Source organism: Erythranthe guttata, chromosome 13 (genome assembly GCF_056151865.1).
Source record: "Erythranthe guttata isolate IM_541 chromosome 13, IM_541, whole genome shotgun sequence".
NCBI lineage: Eukaryota > Viridiplantae > Streptophyta > Magnoliopsida > Lamiales > Phrymaceae > Erythranthe > Erythranthe guttata.
In genome coordinates, this window is record NC_142545.1 from 16,876,485 (window position 1) to 16,895,546 (window position 19,062).

Genomic DNA, 19,062 nt, shown 5'->3' on the forward strand with positions numbered 1-19,062 from the left:
TAGCAGTTTATTATTATTACAGCGAGTTAATTAATTAATAAATTAGCAGGAGACAGAAGAAACGGAGAGTGGGTACTTGAAGGTGTTGGCGTACTGGAAAGTAAGGGCTTCCCCGGGGTTGAGTGCCTCCCCGTCGTTGACTAGGCAGTCGTCGTAGTCAATCCGCCGGAATATCCTAGGGTTAACCAACCTCGCCGAGCTGAACCACCCGCAGCTCACGTGGATCCCGGAAATGCTGCAACTCCCCGACAAGCACACGTTCTGTATATCCACTGTGTACGTCGGGATCCCGTTCGGCATCGGCGATGTTGCCCCTTGGTATACCAGGATGTTTTCCTTCGAACACGGCCGAGCAGCCCCGCCCATTCCGACCCTGTTCGTCGACCCATCTCGGTCGCCGCCATCGCCGTTGTTATTATCACCGGTCCAGTTTCCGCCGTTATTATCATCATCGCCACCGTCGCCGTCGTAGTCTTCTGTATATATATATTTTCAAAGTGAAGAAATTAATTTATCAGAGATATATCTGCAGGTAATTAACTAATTTAATTTAATTATATTATTAGTGATATTAAAATAATTATATTAATTACCAGTAGTTGAAGAAGAAGTGAGTAGCTTCCCCGGAGTTGGAGAAGTAAAATTTGCGTTGGAAAGGAGTCGTTTTCCACTGCCATTAACTTGTTCCAATGCACCATAATAATAAATACCAACTACTGCAATATATATTTATTCATTCCAAATTAAATTAATTATTTAGCACTACCTTTTTTTTAAATCTGATCACATTATTTGAGTACTATCCAGAAATTAAATTAAGTCTATATATTGAGCATTATCTAATTAAACAAGAAGAAAGTATAACATAATATACCTAAAAGCAGCATAAGAACAAGAGCAAAACCCAGAAGAAGCATGTAGTAAACCTGCAGCTTCCATTTTCCTTCTTCATCACTTTTCGGTATTTCCATCATCGTGACGAATGAGCTGAATATATATAAAGATAAAGAAAATATCTCATCAATTTTCGGGGAATCGAATATTATAATAACACTGTATATGAAAATGCAGAAACAAGAGTTGCATGCATGGATGTTAGTCAAACAAAATAATAATTGATCAAAATGGTTTTGCCCAAACCTGATGCTGAAACAAATCTTATAATGTAGAAAGGGGTGTATATATATATATATATATATATATATATATATATATATATATATATATATATATATATATATATATATATATATATTGGAAGCATGCAATCATAAATTATTTCATCCTTTTTAAATTGCAGTAGTAAGACACTACGTGTTCTCCCTTCTCTGACCATCTCATAATTTGTTTTTTTTTTTAATTCATCAAATTGTGGATCATAAATACACATCCAGAGTGTAAGATTTGAACGGATAAATCTTTAGTTGATATATATTTATTTATTGAGTGATAAATATGATAAGACGTATATATTAACTTAACTCATGCAATTAAACCAGGATTAATTATATAAGTAAACAAGTGATTAGATAAGGTTCAAGCTAAAAGCCCCAACCGCACAGATTATTTATTTTTTTATTTTTATTTAATCTATTCCTTTTACTTTAATGTATCTTGATTCTTGATCTTGACACAGTAATTAATTAGCTGTAATTAATAAAGCGTTGCTGTTGCGCCAAGGGACAAGAAAATCCTGCCATTGCACTTACGCGTTCATATATGACTCCATAAATTCATATTTCAAATGTTGCCCAAAAAAAAATTACTTAAAAGTTTTTACCATGTTTTTCTTCAAACTTTATCATGGGAAAAAATATATATATATATATATATATATATATATATATATATATATGATCAACATGCAATTATCTTTGTATAAAATAACAGTGAGTCAACAATTATACATATTTTTTAATTGATCCTTCTACATAATTTTTAATAAATTCGAAATATATATATACTTTTATTAATTATTATCTGAGTCTAGATATGTAGGTGACATCGTAAAATGAACCATACATGCATGCAGTTGACATATGGAGTAATAAATTAAACAGCAATACATACATATCTCACAAATGCACTTAATAAAACATTCCCGGCGCCGGCCACTGATAAATAAATACTAGTAATACTGACTCTCAGAAGTAGTTGGCATTAATTTATATATATATATATATATATATATATATACTCCCTCTGTCCCATATTATATGTCTTTTTAGAGAGTTTTTTTTGTCCCAAATTATTTGTCATTTTAGATTTTCAATGCATCCTTAATTGCACTATTTTCAATTTTACCCTTTATAACTCCTAATTAGTTAGTTGTAAAACAATTAATATCAAGGATATATTAGTATTTTCCCATGCTTTTTACTATAATCTATAAATATTTATTGATTTTCTTAATATGTGTGAAACAACCCAAAACGTCATTTAAACTGGGACGGAGGGAGTATGTGTTTGGCATTGAAATTTGAGCATCGATGAAACTTTATTAAGTTTCACACTGCAAAAATTAAAGTAGCTAGAGTATATCCTCATAGTAATAATTTATAACACCTACTAACTTAATCATATATATCCTCGTTTTAATAGTACTTATCATATATATCCTCATTTTACTAGTACTTGTCAAGTTTTTCTTGGAGTGTGCAATTTTAATTTTAAATGATGATATGGTTAATTAGCATAAGTAGATTTTAAATTGAGCATACGTACAATTACTAGTTTGACTTTGGAAGAGTCGTCGTCCACACTCTATAAACATAGGCCTCGCTTGCCATTTTATCAAAGAATCAGCTGAAAATTAATTAAGTAAACACAGTGTGTGTAAATTCAAGCATTATATTAGAGTTACATGCAATGTTACACGTCTCATTGTGCATGCATGGCTGCTTCTGTCTCTGTTGTTTTGCTAGCTGCATGCATTTTGTGCTGTGATTATTAATTATATATATATGACCCAAACTAGCTAGGTAGAACTTAGAAGAATATCAAACAGCTCCCAATTTAATTATTTGTTAATCGATTTTCCGAATTTCGTTTGATTATGGTAAGTTTGTCCTACTGCAATTCTATAATATTATAGCCAAATATAACTTATTTTTATTAACAAACACAGAAATCCCTCCGAACAAAATAATAAGGCCGCTTTTGGTTCGTAAAATACGATTATATAGTCCTATGATAATTTAATTGTGCAATATAATTGGACTGTTGTAGGTCCATAAGAGGTTCATGTTGTTCTATAACCCCAAGCGGATCTGCTGGAAGTTTTTGGCTAACGAAACATAAATAATTAAGACAATACTCGATTATCAATTAATTAATAACTTATTTTACCGATAAAAAAAAATAACAGTATATATTCAGCTACCAAACTAATTTCCAATTTGCCAAACTTCCAAAGTCCCTAAAATCCAGAAATATTGTTCAACTACTTCTCAAATGATGGGTCATTTATAATCACTTGTTCACCAAGTGATTGTTTCAGTATTAGCTTATATTAGAGAGGTGGTATAACAGCACGCAATTATATTAGTGATGTTATAGACCCAATTATCTTAATTATTAAAAATAAATAAAAAATAATAATAAGGACGACACGGCCAGTTAATTAAACTAGGGGGTGGGGTTACGTTGTAATTTCATCAACCAAATATATAGTTATGATGACAAAATAATGTATGTAGACCAATCGACAACCATTGCCGTTACAAACACCTTACGTACATGCAACCGGCCTTCAAATCAACACAAGCAATTAAATCGTCCACGCTATTCTTTCCTAATTAAATCATGTCATATATATATATATATGTATCTGGTATATGCATGTATACAGTATAATATATATATACTCCTCTTTATAAATATATATGTATAGAGTTGATCTCTCCACCAATATATAGAGAGATGAGGCAAATTTGGAGAATGGTGTACGATATTCTGATCGGAGGTGGTGGTCGTCGTCACAGAACTCACGAAGGTGGTGAAGAATGTTGTGAAAAGCGTCAATCAGCAGAAAGAAAAGTAGAGTCGTGTTTCAAAATGCCGATTCATTACCCTCGTTACAAAAAGGCCGATTATGAGAATATGGATGAATGGAAGCTGGACAATCTCCTACATCAATATGGGCTCTTCTTTTCTGGTAATTTAGAAAAGAAGAGAGCTTTTGCAATTACCACATTTTTGTGGCCCAATCAGCTCTAATTATTTATTGCTCAATGGTCCTTTAACATACTCCATATTCATATATATCCTCAACTATACTCCATAGGTTCATTATATTCATGATGTTGTTATTCCCCAATTATTAGTACACTAAAAAAAATTAATAATATATAGGTGTGATTTGTATGCTCCTATAAGCAATGCCTCTTACTTCTAAATAAAATTAAATAAAACAATTTCTCTTGATTCTTGAATTTTACTTAGACTTGAAAATTGAACTTATCGAATTCAAATTACATTTTTGTAAATATACATAAATTGGATACCGAATTTTTTGCAATTGGAATGAAAATTCTAAAGGTGGAAATTTTCGGATCATAATCGAGGAATTTTGAAATTCTATATTTTATTTACTTGTAGTTGCAAATATATTTTTGGTTGAATATTTTTTTTTCCTTTAGTTTTTAATCTAACCAAAAATATGAGAGAATAATACTTATTCAACATAATTCCTAATCCTATCATACGTTGGAAATTAAAATTGGCCTTTATATAATGAGCGGAAAGATTCCCCTCCCTCTCCCCCAATCTAAACTCTAAACTAAAACCCTCGTTTCTAAAACCCTGATCGTAAGATGGTGCTCGCGCAACTCGGCGGCAGAATCTCCGGCGCCATCCGGCAGATGAGCAATGCCACCGTCATCGACAAGAAGGTACTGAACGACTGCCTGAACGAGATTACCCACGCGCTTCTTCAAGCCGACGTTCAATTCTCCATCGTTTCCGATCTCCACACCAACATCAAGCGAATCGTCGATTTCGACGCCCTCGCCGCCGGCCACGACAAGCGCAAAATCATCTCAAAGGCTATTTTCAACGAGCTATGCCGGATATTAAACCCTGGGAAGAAGCCTCCGTTCACCCCCAAAAGGGGGAAAACCAGCGTCGTCATGTTTGTCGGTTTGCAAGGGTCTGGCAAAACGACGACGTGTGCCAAATACGCACACTTCCACCGCAGCAAGGGCTGGAAGCCCGCCCTGGTGTGCGCCGACACATTCAGAGCCGGCGCTTTCGATCAGCTGAAGCAGAACGCCGTTAAAGCTAAGATCCCCTTCTACGGCAGCTACACGGAGTCAGATCCAGTCACAATCGCCGCGCAAGGAGTCGAAAGGTTTAAGAAGGAGAATTCCGATCTCATAATTGTCGACACGAGCGGGCGCCACAGGCAAGAGGCGGCTCTCTTCGAGGAGATGCGCCAACTCGCTGAAGCAACGAAACCGGATCTGGTTGTGTTCGTCATGGACGGCAGCATCGGTCAAGCCGCCTTTGACCAAGCCGAAGCTTTCAAGCAGAGCATCGATGTCGGAGCCGTAATAGTGACCAAACTGGACGGCCATGCAAAGGGAGGCGGCGCTCTCAGCGCAGTTGTCGCCACGAAAAGTCCGGTCTTATTTATCGGAACCGGCGAACACGTGCATGAGTTCCAAGTGTTCGACGCCGAGCCGTTTGTTAAGCGTCTCCTAGGTATGGGTGCCGATTTGTCCGGGTTCATGGACAACATTCATCAAGCTGTTTCGAGTATGGATCAAGTACAGAAGCCGCCCGAGCTTCTTTCCGAAAGCGGCAACTTTACTCTGAGGAATATGTACGAGCAATTCCAACTAATGCTTAACATGGGTCCGATTGGTCACGCAATTCCCGGATTCGACCAAGAATTGATGATGCCGAAAGGCGGAAGTGGGAAGATGAAACGATACATGATAATGATGGACTCGATGACGAAGAAAGAGTTGGATAGTCCGAACGGGAGTTTGATGAATAACGAATCTAGGATATTGCGTGTGGCTAAAGGGTCGGGTCACTCGATCGAGGCCGTCAAGGAAATGTTGGAAGCGTACAAGCGGCTGGCGAAGATTTGGAGCAAGACTCTAAAGAAAGGGTCGAAAAAGATGAATGTAGAACAGATGAGTAAGGTGATTCCGGATGAGATGCTGAAACAGATTGGTGGAAAGGGTGCTTTGGAAAGCTTGATCAAGAAAATTGGTTCTGGTAAGGATATTATGGCTGCATTTAATAAGTAGATACATATTATTGATAGCATATATATATAGAGAGAGAGGGTCTTTTATTTTTATTTTTATTTTATTTTTAGAGAAAATGTAGACAAATTACAATTGGGAGCTTTTTGATATGGAGCATGTGATTACATAATGTTAATATTAGTTAAATGAGTTGGATTGAGGAGTTATTTTTATATTTTATAGTTACTCCCTCCATTCCATAATAACGGTCTCTTTTTTAAATTATTTTTGTTCCATATTATCGTCACTTTAGATTTTCAATACTAAATTGAATGCATTTTTACTGTTTTAACCTTATCATCTCTAAACAATAATTATCTCTTATAAATCATTAAATGATAAATATTGTTTTAGTCATTTTAATGTAATTTTCCTAAAATCAAACTACATTTATTGAATTTCTTAATATTTGAGAAAAGTGAAAAGCGAACGGAGGGAGTATTATTTTATATTTTATTGTGATTAATTGATTATTTATATATGACTTTTTTTTCTTCTTCGAATTGGAAATAAATAGTTGATTCAAATTTCGTTCAGAAAAAAAATTAAAAAGATAATCGGAAATTGGAACGAGAAAAATTCAAGTAGAATCGTCGAAATTCAGAAATTCAACTTTTTTATCACCTGTAATTTTAGATACATAATGTTGTTCAAAAAAAATTAGATACATAATGAAATTGATTTTATATATGGAATTTCGTAAATAAATGGAAATTTCAAAATTATTTTCGAAAACTAAAATCGAATCAAAAAATTAAAATATAAATGGATTTTTGATAAATAAATGAAATTATTTGGAATTAATTCCTTAGGACACTCTCAAATAATAAAATATTATGTAAAAAGCATTGTGGAATCAGAGCATCTCTCTCAATTCATCTAATCAAACGCTTTTAAATATCCACTTTAATTAGTTCCTAGAGTCATGTTTGTTAGTTGCGAATTAGAAACTGCTCACGCTTTTGTTCTTGGAAATGCACCAACATTTTCCAACCCGACCCTGTCAAAAAAGGACAGTAATTGACCCGACCCGAATCGTGTACCCGGTAAATCATAAATGTTCCTTCCATCGTCACTATTTAGCCATCAACTAAAGCACATTCTTGCCATACGCATGCGACATTGTTTTTTTCTTTCCAATAATTTAAGGTTTGAAGAAAAACGTGTAATGAAAGATCTTGTCACTATTTACAAGATTGGAACCCCATCGTACGATCTCGTCATCTTCTCTGATAACAGCTACCGTTTTATATATAATAAACGGAGATTTCTCACAATACGTTTGTGGGCGAAAGAGTAATATCCATACCTACTTCGTCGACAGCTGGCATCTCTCTCACTTGACCAATAAGTCGTGTAAGCTCTACCGTAAGTTCTCTACGAACAAAATCAGATCTCTCTTTAGTCAGCACTGCTTCAGAAAACAGAGTACCCGTGAGAGAATTAAATTCCCGATACCATTCGTCACTATTTTTTAGGTTACTCCGTTCACCGTAACGTAAAAGCGACGAGCTCTCTTCTTGACGCCACCGGTTCAAAAGATATTTGCTCGGGATTTGAAAATAGTTCTTGAGTAAAAGTACTCGAATGGCATGCCTGCATAAAATTCCAGTCGACTCGAATGCCTTACACGAGCAGTGAATTTGTTCATCTTCTGGTACCCATATTACAAGATGCTCTCCGTCGACTTTCTTGAAATGACGAACAATGTGGGACCCGTCAGACATTTCCGATGCAGCATATTCCATGGCTAAGACCATTTCTTGCTGCACTGCATTGAATGCGAACGGTGTAAGAATACTACGAGCGTGCTCTTCGATAGGTAAGCACGTCTTGAGATGCATAAACTGTGCCTCTTCGTGTGGCTGGATTTTACTATGCGATACTAATCCCATCTACAAAAGTCGACTCAGGAAATCAAGAAAATATGGTTAAAAGTTAAAAAGTGCTTAAAAAGGATAATTGAAACTGCTTAACATACCTGCTCAAGAAAGCCACGCAAACATGTCTGAGTTTCGATTACTCCCTTCAAAAATACGTCTACGGATTTCCAATACGATGTGGAATCCATTCGCGCGAGAAAGCAACCTCTCGTGTAAGGTAAAGCCCAACAAACGCGAAGGGAGAAGAGCAGAGCGATGTGCTTATCCGAATTAATTCCAAAGTGGGAAACCATATTATTCCACCGAAATTCAAATTCATCGGTACCTTCTAAACGGCATAACTCTTCAAACTCATATTTGAACTCGGGGAATCGTGGGCCAAGTGGAAGAGAAAACCAGCTCGATATTCCAGGCATCATATTGTATAAGGAAATAAAATGCTTCGTGTTCGGCATTTCACTTGTTATGGCTTCTCTTAGACCAGGGTCGATATCGGTGATTATTGTTTGAGGGCATCTTCCTTTCATAAACCGAAGAAAAGCCTAAGAAGCAAAATAAAAAAATTAAAAACAATTTATTCGCACGTAAAATAAGAATGAAAAACAACAAGAAAAATTCAATGCAAACCTGTAAAGCCCAAGCAAATGATCGCGGGTTTTCATCCTGCAACAAAGCACAACCGAAGAAGAGGATTTTCCCATGGTTGTTGATTCCAAGCCATGCACCGAAACTCAGACCGTAATTCATCGAACGATAAGTCGAGTCAAAATAAACGACATCGCCAAACATGTCATAGGCATGAACCGAATCTCCACAAGACCAAGCAACATTCTCAACTCTATCATTTTCGTCGAAAGCAACATCGTATACAAAGTACGGATCAGCTTCTTTACTCGTCCTGCATGCCTCAAGAAGATCGACCGTGTCGATTTCTCTTCTCTCTGCCAATAAAGCATCACTCTCTTGAACGATTCTCTTGCGGGTTTGGATAAAATTTCTGACATCTCTTTCCAAGAACGAGAGGTGCCTACCTTGAATTCCCTTCTCCAGCTCGAGCACCTTCACTATACGGTGAATTGGAAAACCAGCTTTCGAAAGCAGAAGAATCCGTTCTTGATCTGCCTCGTGAATTTTACGATAAGCTGGTAGCAAACGAACCTGGTCGTCCTCTAAAAGCTCGTGATTGTGCACATTACTGAATTGCACAACGTACCACTGCGAAACACCGTCTACAATCTCCTTCGACAAGTACATTTTCGAATCACACCCGCATCTAACGGATTTCCTTTCCCGTTGATGCTCTCCTATTTGTTTCTTTCTTGCAGGCGCAAACCCTGATCGATAGCAAACGAAATCCCTCTTGTAAACGCCCAATTGCGGACTCAGCCTCGATCTCTCCTTCCTAATCGAGAACCCATTTCTTCTAGCGAAGTTTCCGTAATAGTCAAATGCTTCATCGTCGCTCTTAAACACCATTCCCACGTACGGGGAAATCATCGTTTCTGTTGGGAATGAATCATTCTTGATCAATTGGGATCCGACATTCGTCTCGTTCGTATCTCCTTCGCACGTCACAAAGCATTTCCAATCCCCACATGGGCATTGCTGCCTTTTAATCCAGACAGTCTTTGATTGTACAGACACCATAGCTGATTAAGCCCACTTGATGAAACTCACACAGAATCTAATTCCATCAAAATAGCATATAAAATATTTCCATAAATCATCAATAATATCTGTAAAGAAGTAAATCTTCACAGATATGATGCCAAAGGTTCAATCTTTTTTCGTACTCATTTGGCATAGTTTCATAATTCTGCACGCAGATATCAGTTTGCCCAATTTGTTCTGCAACTGCAACCCTAAAATCAGCACTACATGAAATTCAAGCTTCAAGTAGACAATTCAACGGAGGCTTGACTATTCAATTGTGAGTAATTGAATGGGTTCGTCAGCAATTTTAACGCAATCGAATTTTCTGAAGAAAACAAAAATTACAAATTCGAATGTCGGAACTGAACGAGGGTTAAGAAAATTGGCGTACCATAAACAAACAAGCATCAAGAATTTAACATCAATCTTTTAATTTTTCTTACTTCTCCCGCAGTTAGCGCCCTTGTTCTTGAGTGAGTAGACTGAATTTTTTCGTTCATCAATGTTTTTGGGTGGCTTTCGTGGGCCGGGCCGGGCTGGGCTTGTTGTCTTCTTCGGTCCAGTAAGTTATTAATTCCTGTTTATCAAAATTATGAAACTAATTTAAATTAGAATTGATTAGGTTTCTTTTAATTAAATATTTATTTAATTAGTAAGATTTCATGCATAATATTATTTTTTTTTTCCTCGATTTTTTTACTCCCTGAGTTTGCCATTTCCGGTGCCTTAATTTCTAATAATAGCTCATATGGTTTCGTGATTTCTCTTACAAAAAGCACAACTCCCAATATAATGCGGTGTTAATCTTATATTATTCCAATATTGCAGATCTCTGAGGTATGACAATTTGTCCCCATGCAAGAATACCATTTTCTTATCTTGGTTTCTATTTCTCGTTTTTCCAATTATTCATTTTTGTTTTTGAGTTTTGAGTTTTGGGAAAAGATAGAGCCATCTTCATGAATGTATGTATAGTTTCCATTCTTGTGTTGCCGCTGTATTGAACGTATATTCTTTAACGAAAATCACGATGAATTAATATTTCGTAATTCTGAATTCTGGTAACTTTTTCTCTGAAGGGATTTGATCCCTTAATTGAATTATCCATCCAGCATCAATTGATTCCCCTGGTGACGTGGTGTCGAAAAGAAATCAAGATTCGCCGTTTAGTGATATTTTAGTGCTTTCACTTGTGTAAAGGAAAAATCCGGGTTGTGCCCCGAAAATCTGCAATGGCCAAGGGTGATGCTGAAGATCCATTACTAGAACAGCCCTCGGATTCGTCACATCTTCCAAGTACTCGACAAAATGCCTTAACGAAAAGAAGGTACCGCCGGAGCAAGACTGTTCCCGATAAAATCTGTTATCCGGAGCAGAACTCTCCCACGTCACTGCAGCACCGGGAATCGATTTTCGAAAATACGCTCGATTTCAAGCTAGTGCTCCTGCTCTTGTCTGCGTATGTAGGTGTGGGAGCCCTCTGCTTCTTCCTTGTCAGGTACCAAATGAAGGGCATCAAGACAAATGGAATAATCGACGCCGTTTATTTCTGCATCGTCACTATGACAACTGTCGGGTATGGAGACCTCGTACCCGACAGCACAGCGGCAAAATCTCTTGCGTGCGTTTTCGTGTTCATAGGCATGGCTCTCGTCGGGCTTCTCCTGAGCAAAGCGGCAGATACTATAGTTGAAAATCAAGAAATTCTGTTGGTTAAGGCCATGCACATGCGCGAGAAGTGTAGCCCCGTTGATATACTTAGAGAAGCGGAGACGAATAGGGTTAAGTACAAGTTTTTCACTGTCCTCGTTGCGCTTGTGATGCTCGTAATTGTTGGAACGGTTTTCTTGTATTGGAAAGAGGGATTGGAGTTTTTTGATGCCTTCTACTGTGTTTGTGCGACTATCACTACTCTTGGCTACGGTGATAAGAGCTTCTCGACTTCCGGGGGTCGTGTTTTTGCTGCTTTCTGGATATTGATAAGCACTATTTGTTTGGCTCAATTCTTTTACTCCTTAGCTGAATTGTACACCGAGAGACGAAGGAAATCGCTGGTCAATTGGGTTCTTACGAGGAAGTTTACCGTTTCGGATCTCGAGGCAGCAGATTTCGATAACGATAAAGTTGTTAGGAAAGTTAAATTACTTGTTCTTGAACCTTAAATCCTTCTTTTTTTTTTTTTTGGTTACAAACTCACACATTGTTTTAATTTTTCGTACAGCGCAGCAGAATTTATCGTTTATAAACTGAAAGAGATGGGGAAAATAAGCGAGGAAGACATCGCCATGGTGATGGAGGGGTTCAAAATTCTCGACACTGATCAATCAGGAACGCTAACAAAAGCTGATCTAATGAATCCCGGTTCGTCCGATGCTTAACAAGGCGAAGATGCTTCCTTTTTTTTGTCACAAATAGGTTGATGCATGCAGTTCTTTGAAGTCGTGTATACGGTCAAGTCTTTCTTACCGGTATAGTTTTTATATAGTCGACTAGATTTTTCAGTAGTTTTTTCGAGACAGTTTAACGAAGTTGTTGTCCTAGAACGAGAATAAAACAACATACACAACTCGTGTACTGCTACTACGACACGCATACAAACTCCGATATAGATTATACAGATTCGCTGTTGCATATGAATGATCAATAATTGTGCTGTGTAATTAGGTAAATTATTGTAACAACAGAAAATTATTGTAACAATTCCACTAAAGGAAGCAGCTGACAAGAATGTGTACTAACCATTAGGTGTAAAAAAGAGAATTATTCTTAATTATTTTCAAGACAGAATTTTTTTTAGGTCCACTAACCTTTGAATTTTTTTTCCAGATTCTAAATGATGATCTGATACTCCTTTAGTTACAGCTAAATGGCATTTCATGTAATAACAACCACTTCTTTTGTTTGTTTGTGAATTTACCAACTGGACCCCAATTCAAGTCACTATCAAGTTTCAGGAGACATGTTTAGTGGAGATTCCATTAAGGAGTGATTAATTATTCAAGAAACATCATTAATTAATCTCAATAAGATAATTAGTATCTTCTTTAAAACATTGCTATTTATTCTGTATATATATAAATATATTTCAAAGTGATTATTATACATATTGTTGTTGGTAGAAATGAAGTCTTCCCTTTGTCGCCTCACCTAAACATTGCCTGTATTTACTTAAATATTGCCATATGGCAAGTCTAATCCACCTGCCCAAGAACTTCATTTTTTTTTCAGTTTTTTTTTAATTTATCTTTTGTGTCCAAATATACTTAAATGAAATTGATTTTATATATGGAATTTCGTAAATAAATGGAAATTTCAAAATTATTTTCGAAAACTAAAATCGAATCAAAAAATTAAAATATAAATGGATTTTTGATAAATAAATGAAATTATTTGGAATTAATTCCTTAGGACACTCTCAAATAATAAAATATTATGTAAAAAGCATTGTGGAATCAGAGCATCTCTCTCAATTCATCTAATCAAACGCTTTTAAATATCCACTTTAATTAGTTCCTAGAGTCATGTTTGTTAGTTGCGAATTAGAAACTGCTCACGCTTTTGTTCTTGGAAATGCACCAACATTTTCCAACCCGACCCTGTCAAAAAAGGACAGTAATTGACCCGACCCGAATCGTGTACCCGGTAAATCATAAATGTTCCTTCCATCGTCACTATTTAGCCATCAACTAAAGCACATTCTTGCCATACGCATGCGACATTGTTTTTTTCTTTCCAATAATTTAAGGTTTGAAGAAAAACGTGTAATGAAAGATCTTGTCACTATTTACAAGATTGGAACCCCATCGTACGATCTCGTCATCTTCTCTGATAACAGCTACCGTTTTATATATAATAAACGGAGATTTCTCACAATACGTTTGTGGGCGAAAGAGTAATATCCATACCTACTTCGTCGACAGCTGGCATCTCTCTCACTTGACCAATAAGTCGTGTAAGCTCTACCGTAAGTTCTCTACGAACAAAATCAGATCTCTCTTTAGTCAGCACTGCTTCAGAAAACAGAGTACCCGTGAGAGAATTAAATTCCCGATACCATTCGTCACTATTTTTTAGGTTACTCCGTTCACCGTAACGTAAAAGCGACGAGCTCTCTTCTTGACGCCACCGGTTCAAAAGATATTTGCTCGGGATTTGAAAATAGTTCTTGAGTAAAAGTACTCGAATGGCATGCCTGCATAAAATTCCAGTCGACTCGAATGCCTTACACGAGCAGTGAATTTGTTCATCTTCTGGTACCCATATTACAAGATGCTCTCCGTCGACTTTCTTGAAATGACGAACAATGTGGGACCCGTCAGACATTTCCGATGCAGCATATTCCATGGCTAAGACCATTTCTTGCTGCACTGCATTGAATGCGAACGGTGTAAGAATACTACGAGCGTGCTCTTCGATAGGTAAGCACGTCTTGAGATGCATAAACTGTGCCTCTTCGTGTGGCTGGATTTTACTATGCGATACTAATCCCATCTACAAAAGTCGACTCAGGAAATCAAGAAAATATGGTTAAAAGTTAAAAAGTGCTTAAAAAGGATAATTGAAACTGCTTAACATACCTGCTCAAGAAAGCCACGCAAACATGTCTGAGTTTCGATTACTCCCTTCAAAAATACGTCTACGGATTTCCAATACGATGTGGAATCCATTCGCGCGAGAAAGCAACCTCTCGTGTAAGGTAAAGCCCAACAAACGCGAAGGGAGAAGAGCAGAGCGATGTGCTTATCCGAATTAATTCCAAAGTGGGAAACCATATTATTCCACCGAAATTCAAATTCATCGGTACCTTCTAAACGGCATAACTCTTCAAACTCATATTTGAACTCGGGGAATCGTGGGCCAAGTGGAAGAGAAAACCAGCTCGATATTCCAGGCATCATATTGTATAAGGAAATAAAATGCTTCGTGTTCGGCATTTCACTTGTTATGGCTTCTCTTAGACCAGGGTCGATATCGGTGATTATTGTTTGAGGGCATCTTCCTTTCATAAACCGAAGAAAAGCCTAAGAAGCAAAATAAAAAAATTAAAAACAATTTATTCGCACGTAAAATAAGAATGAAAAACAACAAGAAAAATTCAATGCAAACCTGTAAAGCCCAAGCAAATGATCGCGGGTTTTCATCCTGCAACAAAGCACAACCGAAGAAGAGGATTTTCCCATGGTTGTTGATTCCAAGCCATGCACCGAAACTCAGACCGTAATTCATCGAACGATAAGTCGAGTCAAAATAAACGACATCGCCAAACATGTCATAGGCATGAACCGAATCTCCACAAGACCAAGCAACATTCTCAACTCTATCATTTTCGTCGAAAGCAACATCGTATACAAAGTACGGATCAGCTTCTTTACTCGTCCTGCATGCCTCAAGAAGATCGACCGTGTCGATTTCTCTTCTCTCTGCCAATAAAGCATCACTCTCTTGAACGATTCTCTTGCGGGTTTGGATAAAATTTCTGACATCTCTTTCCAAGAACGAGAGGTGCCTACCTTGAATTCCCTTCTCCAGCTCGAGCACCTTCACTATACGGTGAATTGGAAAACCAGCTTTCGAAAGCAGAAGAATCCGTTCTTGATCTGCCTCGTGAATTTTACGATAAGCTGGTAGCAAACGAACCTGGTCGTCCTCTAAAAGCTCGTGATTGTGCACATTACTGAATTGCACAACGTACCACTGCGAAACACCGTCTACAATCTCCTTCGACAAGTACATTTTCGAATCACACCCGCATCTAACGGATTTCCTTTCCCGTTGATGCTCTCCTATTTGTTTCTTTCTTGCAGGCGCAAACCCTGATCGATAGCAAACGAAATCCCTCTTGTAAACGCCCAATTGCGGACTCAGCCTCGATCTCTCCTTCCTAATCGAGAACCCATTTCTTCTAGCGAAGTTTCCGTAATAGTCAAATGCTTCATCGTCGCTCTTAAACACCATTCCCACGTACGGGGAAATCATCGTTTCTGTTGGGAATGAATCATTCTTGATCAATTGGGATCCGACATTCGTCTCGTTCGTATCTCCTTCGCACGTCACAAAGCATTTCCAATCCCCACATGGGCATTGCTGCCTTTTAATCCAGACAGTCTTTGATTGTACAGACACCATAGCTGATTAAGCCCACTTGATGAAACTCACACAGAATCTAATTCCATCAAAATAGCATATAAAATATTTCCATAAATCATCAATAATATCTGTAAAGAAGTAAATCTTCACAGATATGATGCCAAAGGTTCAATCTTTTTTCGTACTCATTTGGCATAGTTTCATAATTCTGCACGCAGATATCAGTTTGCCCAATTTGTTCTGCAACTGCAACCCTAAAATCAGCACTACATGAAATTCAAGCTTCAAGTAGACAATTCAACGGAGGCTTGACTATTCAATTGTGAGTAATTGAATGGGTTCGTCAGCAATTTTAACGCAATCGAATTTTCTGAAGAAAACAAAAATTACAAATTCGAATGTCGGAACTGAACGAGGGTTAAGAAAATTGGCGTACCATAAACAAACAAGCATCAAGAATTTAACATCAATCTTTTAATTTTTCTTACTTCTCCCGCAGTTAGCGCCCTTGTTCTTGAGTGAGTAGACTGAATTTTTTCGTTCATCAATGTTTTTGGGTGGCTTTCGTGGGCCGGGCCGGGCTGGGCTTGTTGTCTTCTTCGGTCCAGTAAGTTATTAATTCCTGTTTATCAAAATTATGAAACTAATTTAAATTAGAATTGATTAGGTTTCTTTTAATTAAATATTTATTTAATTAGTAAGATTTCATGCATAATATTATTTTTTTTTTCCTCGATTTTTTTACTCCCTGAGTTTGCCATTTCCGGTGCCTTAATTTCTAATAATAGCTCATATGGTTTCGTGATTTCTCTTACAAAAAGCACAACTCCCAATATAATGCGGTGTTAATCTTATATTATTCCAATATTGCAGATCTCTGAGGTATGACAATTTGTCCCCATGCAAGAATACCATTTTCTTATCTTGGTTTCTATTTCTCGTTTTTCCAATTATTCATTTTTGTTTTTGAGTTTTGAGTTTTGGGAAAAGATAGAGCCATCTTCATGAATGTATGTATAGTTTCCATTCTTGTGTTGCCGCTGTATTGAACGTATATTCTTTAACGAAAATCACGATGAATTAATATTTCGTAATTCTGAATTCTGGTAACTTTTTCTCTGAAGGGATTTGATCCCTTAATTGAATTATCCATCCAGCATCAATTGATTCCCCTGGTGACGTGGTGTCGAAAAGAAATCAAGATTCGCCGTTTAGTGATATTTTAGTGCTTTCACTTGTGTAAAGGAAAAATCCGGGTTGTGCCCCGAAAATCTGCAATGGCCAAGGGTGATGCTGAAGATCCATTACTAGAACAGCCCTCGGATTCGTCACATCTTCCAAGTACTCGACAAAATGCCTTAACGAAAAGAAGGTACCGCCGGAGCAAGACTGTTCCCGATAAAATCTGTTATCCGGAGCAGAACTCTCCCACGTCACTGCAGCACCGGGAATCGATTTTCGAAAATACGCTCGATTTCAAGCTAGTGCTCCTGCTCTTGTCTGCGTATGTAGGTGTGGGAGCCCTCTGCTTCTTCCTTGTCAGGTACCAAATGAAGGGCATCAAGACAAATGGAATAATCGACGCCGTTTATTTCTGCATCGTCACTATGACAACTGTCGGGTATGGAGACCTCGTACCCGACAGCACAGCGGCAAAATCTCTTGCGTGCGTTTTCGTGTTCATAGGCATGGCTCTCGTCGGGCTTCTCCTGAGCAAAGCGGCAGATACTATAGTTGAAAATCAAGAAATTCTGTTGGTTAAGGCCATGCACATGCGCGAGAAGTGTAGCCCCGTTGATATACTTAGAGAAGCGGAGACGAATAGGGTTAAGTACAAGTTTTTCACTGTCCTCGTTGCGCTTGTGATGCTCGTAATTGTTGGAACGGTTTTCTTGTATTGGAAAGAGGGATTGGAGTTTTTTGATGCCTTCTACTGTGTTTGTGCGACTATCACTACTCTTGGCTACGGTGATAAGAGCTTCTCGACTTCCGGGGGTCGTGTTTTTGCTGCTTTCTGGATATTGATAAGCACTATTTGTTTGGCTCAATTCTTTTACTCCTTAGCTGAATTGTACACCGAGAGACGAAGGAAATCGCTGGTCAATTGGGTTCTTACGAGGAAGTTTACCGTTTCGGATCTCGAGGCAGCAGATTTCGATAACGATAAAGTTGTTAGGAAAGTTAAATTACTTGTTCTTGAACCTTAAATCCTTCTTTTTTTTTTTTTTGGTTACAAACTCACACATTGTTTTAATTTTTCGTACAGCGCAGCAGAATTTATCGTTTATAAACTGAAAGAGATGGGGAAAATAAGCGAGGAAGACATCGCCATGGTGATGGAGGGGTTCAAAATTCTCGACACTGATCAATCAGGAACGCTAACAAAAGCTGATCTAATGAATCCCGGTTCGTCCGATGCTTAACAAGGCGAAGATGCTTCCTTTTTTTTGTCACAAATAGGTTGATGCATGCAGTTCTTTGAAGTCGTGTATACGGTCAAGTCTTTCTTACCGGTATAGTTTTTATATAGTCGACTAGATTTTTCAGTAGTTTTTTCGAGACAGTTTAACGAAGTTGTTGTCCTAGAACGAGAATAAAACAACATACACAACTCGTGTACTGCTACTACGACACGCATACAAACTCCGATATAGATTATACAGATTCGCTGTTGCATATGAATGATCAATAATTGTGCTGTGTAATTAGGTAAATTATTGTAACAACAGAAAATTATTGTAACAATTCCACTAAAGGAAGCAGCTGACAAGAATGTGTACTAACCATTAGGTGTAAAAAAGAGAATTATTCTTAATTATTTTCAAGACAGAATTTTTTTTAGGTCCACTAACCTTTGAATTTTTTTTCCAGATTCTAAATGATGATCTGATACTCCTTTAGTTACAGCTAAATGGCATTTCATGTAATAACAACCACTTCTTTTGTTTGTTTGTGAATTTACCAACTGGACCCCAATTCAAGTCACTATCAAGTTTCAGGAGACATGTTTAGTGGAGATTCCATTAAGGAGTGATTAATTATTCAAGAAACATCATTAATTAATCTCAATAAGATAATTAGTATCTTCTTTAAAACATTGCTATTTATTCTGTATATATATAAATATATTTCAAAGTGATTATTATACATATTGTTGTTGGTAGAAATGAAGTCTTCCC

General features: G+C 37.2%; 6 protein-coding genes and 1 pseudogene across 14 annotated transcripts; 4 read left to right on the plus strand and 3 right to left on the minus strand.

Annotated features, from left to right (window-relative positions):
• Positions 1-42: 42 nt before the first annotated feature.
• LOC148766060 (TPD1 protein homolog 1-like) lies at positions 43-366 on the minus strand. The gene has a single exon (XM_088812483.1). The coding sequence runs from the start codon at positions 364-366 to the stop codon at positions 43-45; it is 324 nt and encodes a 107-aa protein (XP_088668609.1).
• Positions 367-3,874: 3,508 nt separating this feature from the next.
• Positions 3,875-4,424, plus strand: LOC148766061 (uncharacterized). The gene has a single exon (XM_088812027.1). It carries the CDS (start codon positions 3,922-3,924, stop codon positions 4,216-4,218), a length of 297 nt encoding a protein of 98 aa, XP_088668153.1. The 5' UTR covers positions 3,875-3,921; the 3' UTR covers positions 4,219-4,424.
• Positions 4,425-4,648: 224 nt separating this feature from the next.
• LOC105968494 (signal recognition particle subunit SRP54 2 pseudogene) lies at positions 4,649-6,311 on the plus strand (annotated as a pseudogene).
• Positions 6,312-7,017: 706 nt separating this feature from the next.
• Positions 7,018-10,841, minus strand: LOC148766062 (putative protein FAR1-RELATED SEQUENCE 10). Of its 5 annotated transcripts, none has more exons than XM_088811448.1 (5): positions 10,240-10,841; positions 8,771-10,121; positions 8,242-8,685; positions 7,570-8,155; positions 7,018-7,260 (listed from the first exon to the last, which is right to left on the minus strand). In XM_088811448.1, the coding sequence occupies exons 2-5, from the start codon at positions 9,788-9,790 to the stop codon at positions 7,193-7,195; spliced, it is 2,118 nt and encodes a 705-aa protein (XP_088667574.1). In that variant the 5' UTR covers positions 9,791-10,121; positions 10,240-10,841; the 3' UTR covers positions 7,018-7,192. The 5 variants fall into 5 exon arrangements, with proteins under 5 accessions (XP_088667574.1, XP_088667575.1, XP_088667573.1 ...); XM_088811449.1 differs by having other exon boundaries at positions 10,188-10,272; XM_088811447.1 differs by having other exon boundaries at positions 8,771-10,416.
• LOC148766063 (two-pore potassium channel 1-like) lies at positions 10,499-12,582 on the plus strand. 2 transcript variants are annotated; one of them, XM_088811452.1, is made up of 3 exons: positions 10,499-10,633; positions 10,876-11,931; positions 12,018-12,582. In XM_088811452.1, the coding sequence occupies exons 2-3, from the start codon at positions 11,029-11,031 to the stop codon at positions 12,039-12,041; spliced, it is 927 nt and encodes a 308-aa protein (XP_088667578.1). In that variant the 5' UTR covers positions 10,499-10,633; positions 10,876-11,028; the 3' UTR covers positions 12,042-12,582. The 2 variants fall into 2 exon arrangements, with proteins under 2 accessions (XP_088667578.1, XP_088667579.1); XM_088811453.1 differs by lacking the exon at positions 10,499-10,633 and having other exon boundaries at positions 10,884-11,924; positions 12,015-12,582.
• A 567-nt stretch (positions 12,583-13,149) lies between these two features.
• On the minus strand, positions 13,150-16,973 carry LOC148766064 (putative protein FAR1-RELATED SEQUENCE 10). Of its 3 annotated transcripts, none has more exons than XM_088811475.1 (4): positions 16,372-16,973; positions 14,903-16,253; positions 14,374-14,817; positions 13,150-14,287 (listed from the first exon to the last, which is right to left on the minus strand). In XM_088811475.1, exons 2-4 carry the CDS (start codon positions 15,920-15,922, stop codon positions 13,664-13,666), a joined length of 2,088 nt encoding a protein of 695 aa, XP_088667601.1. In that variant the 5' UTR covers positions 15,923-16,253; positions 16,372-16,973; the 3' UTR covers positions 13,150-13,663. The 3 variants fall into 3 exon arrangements, with proteins under 3 accessions (XP_088667601.1, XP_088667602.1, XP_088667600.1); XM_088811476.1 differs by having other exon boundaries at positions 16,320-16,506; XM_088811474.1 differs by having other exon boundaries at positions 14,903-16,548.
• Positions 16,631-18,714, plus strand: LOC148766065 (two-pore potassium channel 1-like). 2 transcript variants are annotated; one of them, XM_088811477.1, is made up of 3 exons: positions 16,631-16,765; positions 17,008-18,063; positions 18,150-18,714. In XM_088811477.1, the coding sequence occupies exons 2-3, from the start codon at positions 17,161-17,163 to the stop codon at positions 18,171-18,173; spliced, it is 927 nt and encodes a 308-aa protein (XP_088667603.1). In that variant the 5' UTR covers positions 16,631-16,765; positions 17,008-17,160; the 3' UTR covers positions 18,174-18,714. The 2 variants fall into 2 exon arrangements, with proteins under 2 accessions (XP_088667603.1, XP_088667604.1); XM_088811478.1 differs by lacking the exon at positions 16,631-16,765 and having other exon boundaries at positions 17,016-18,056; positions 18,147-18,714.
• Positions 18,715-19,062: the final 348 nt, after the last annotated feature.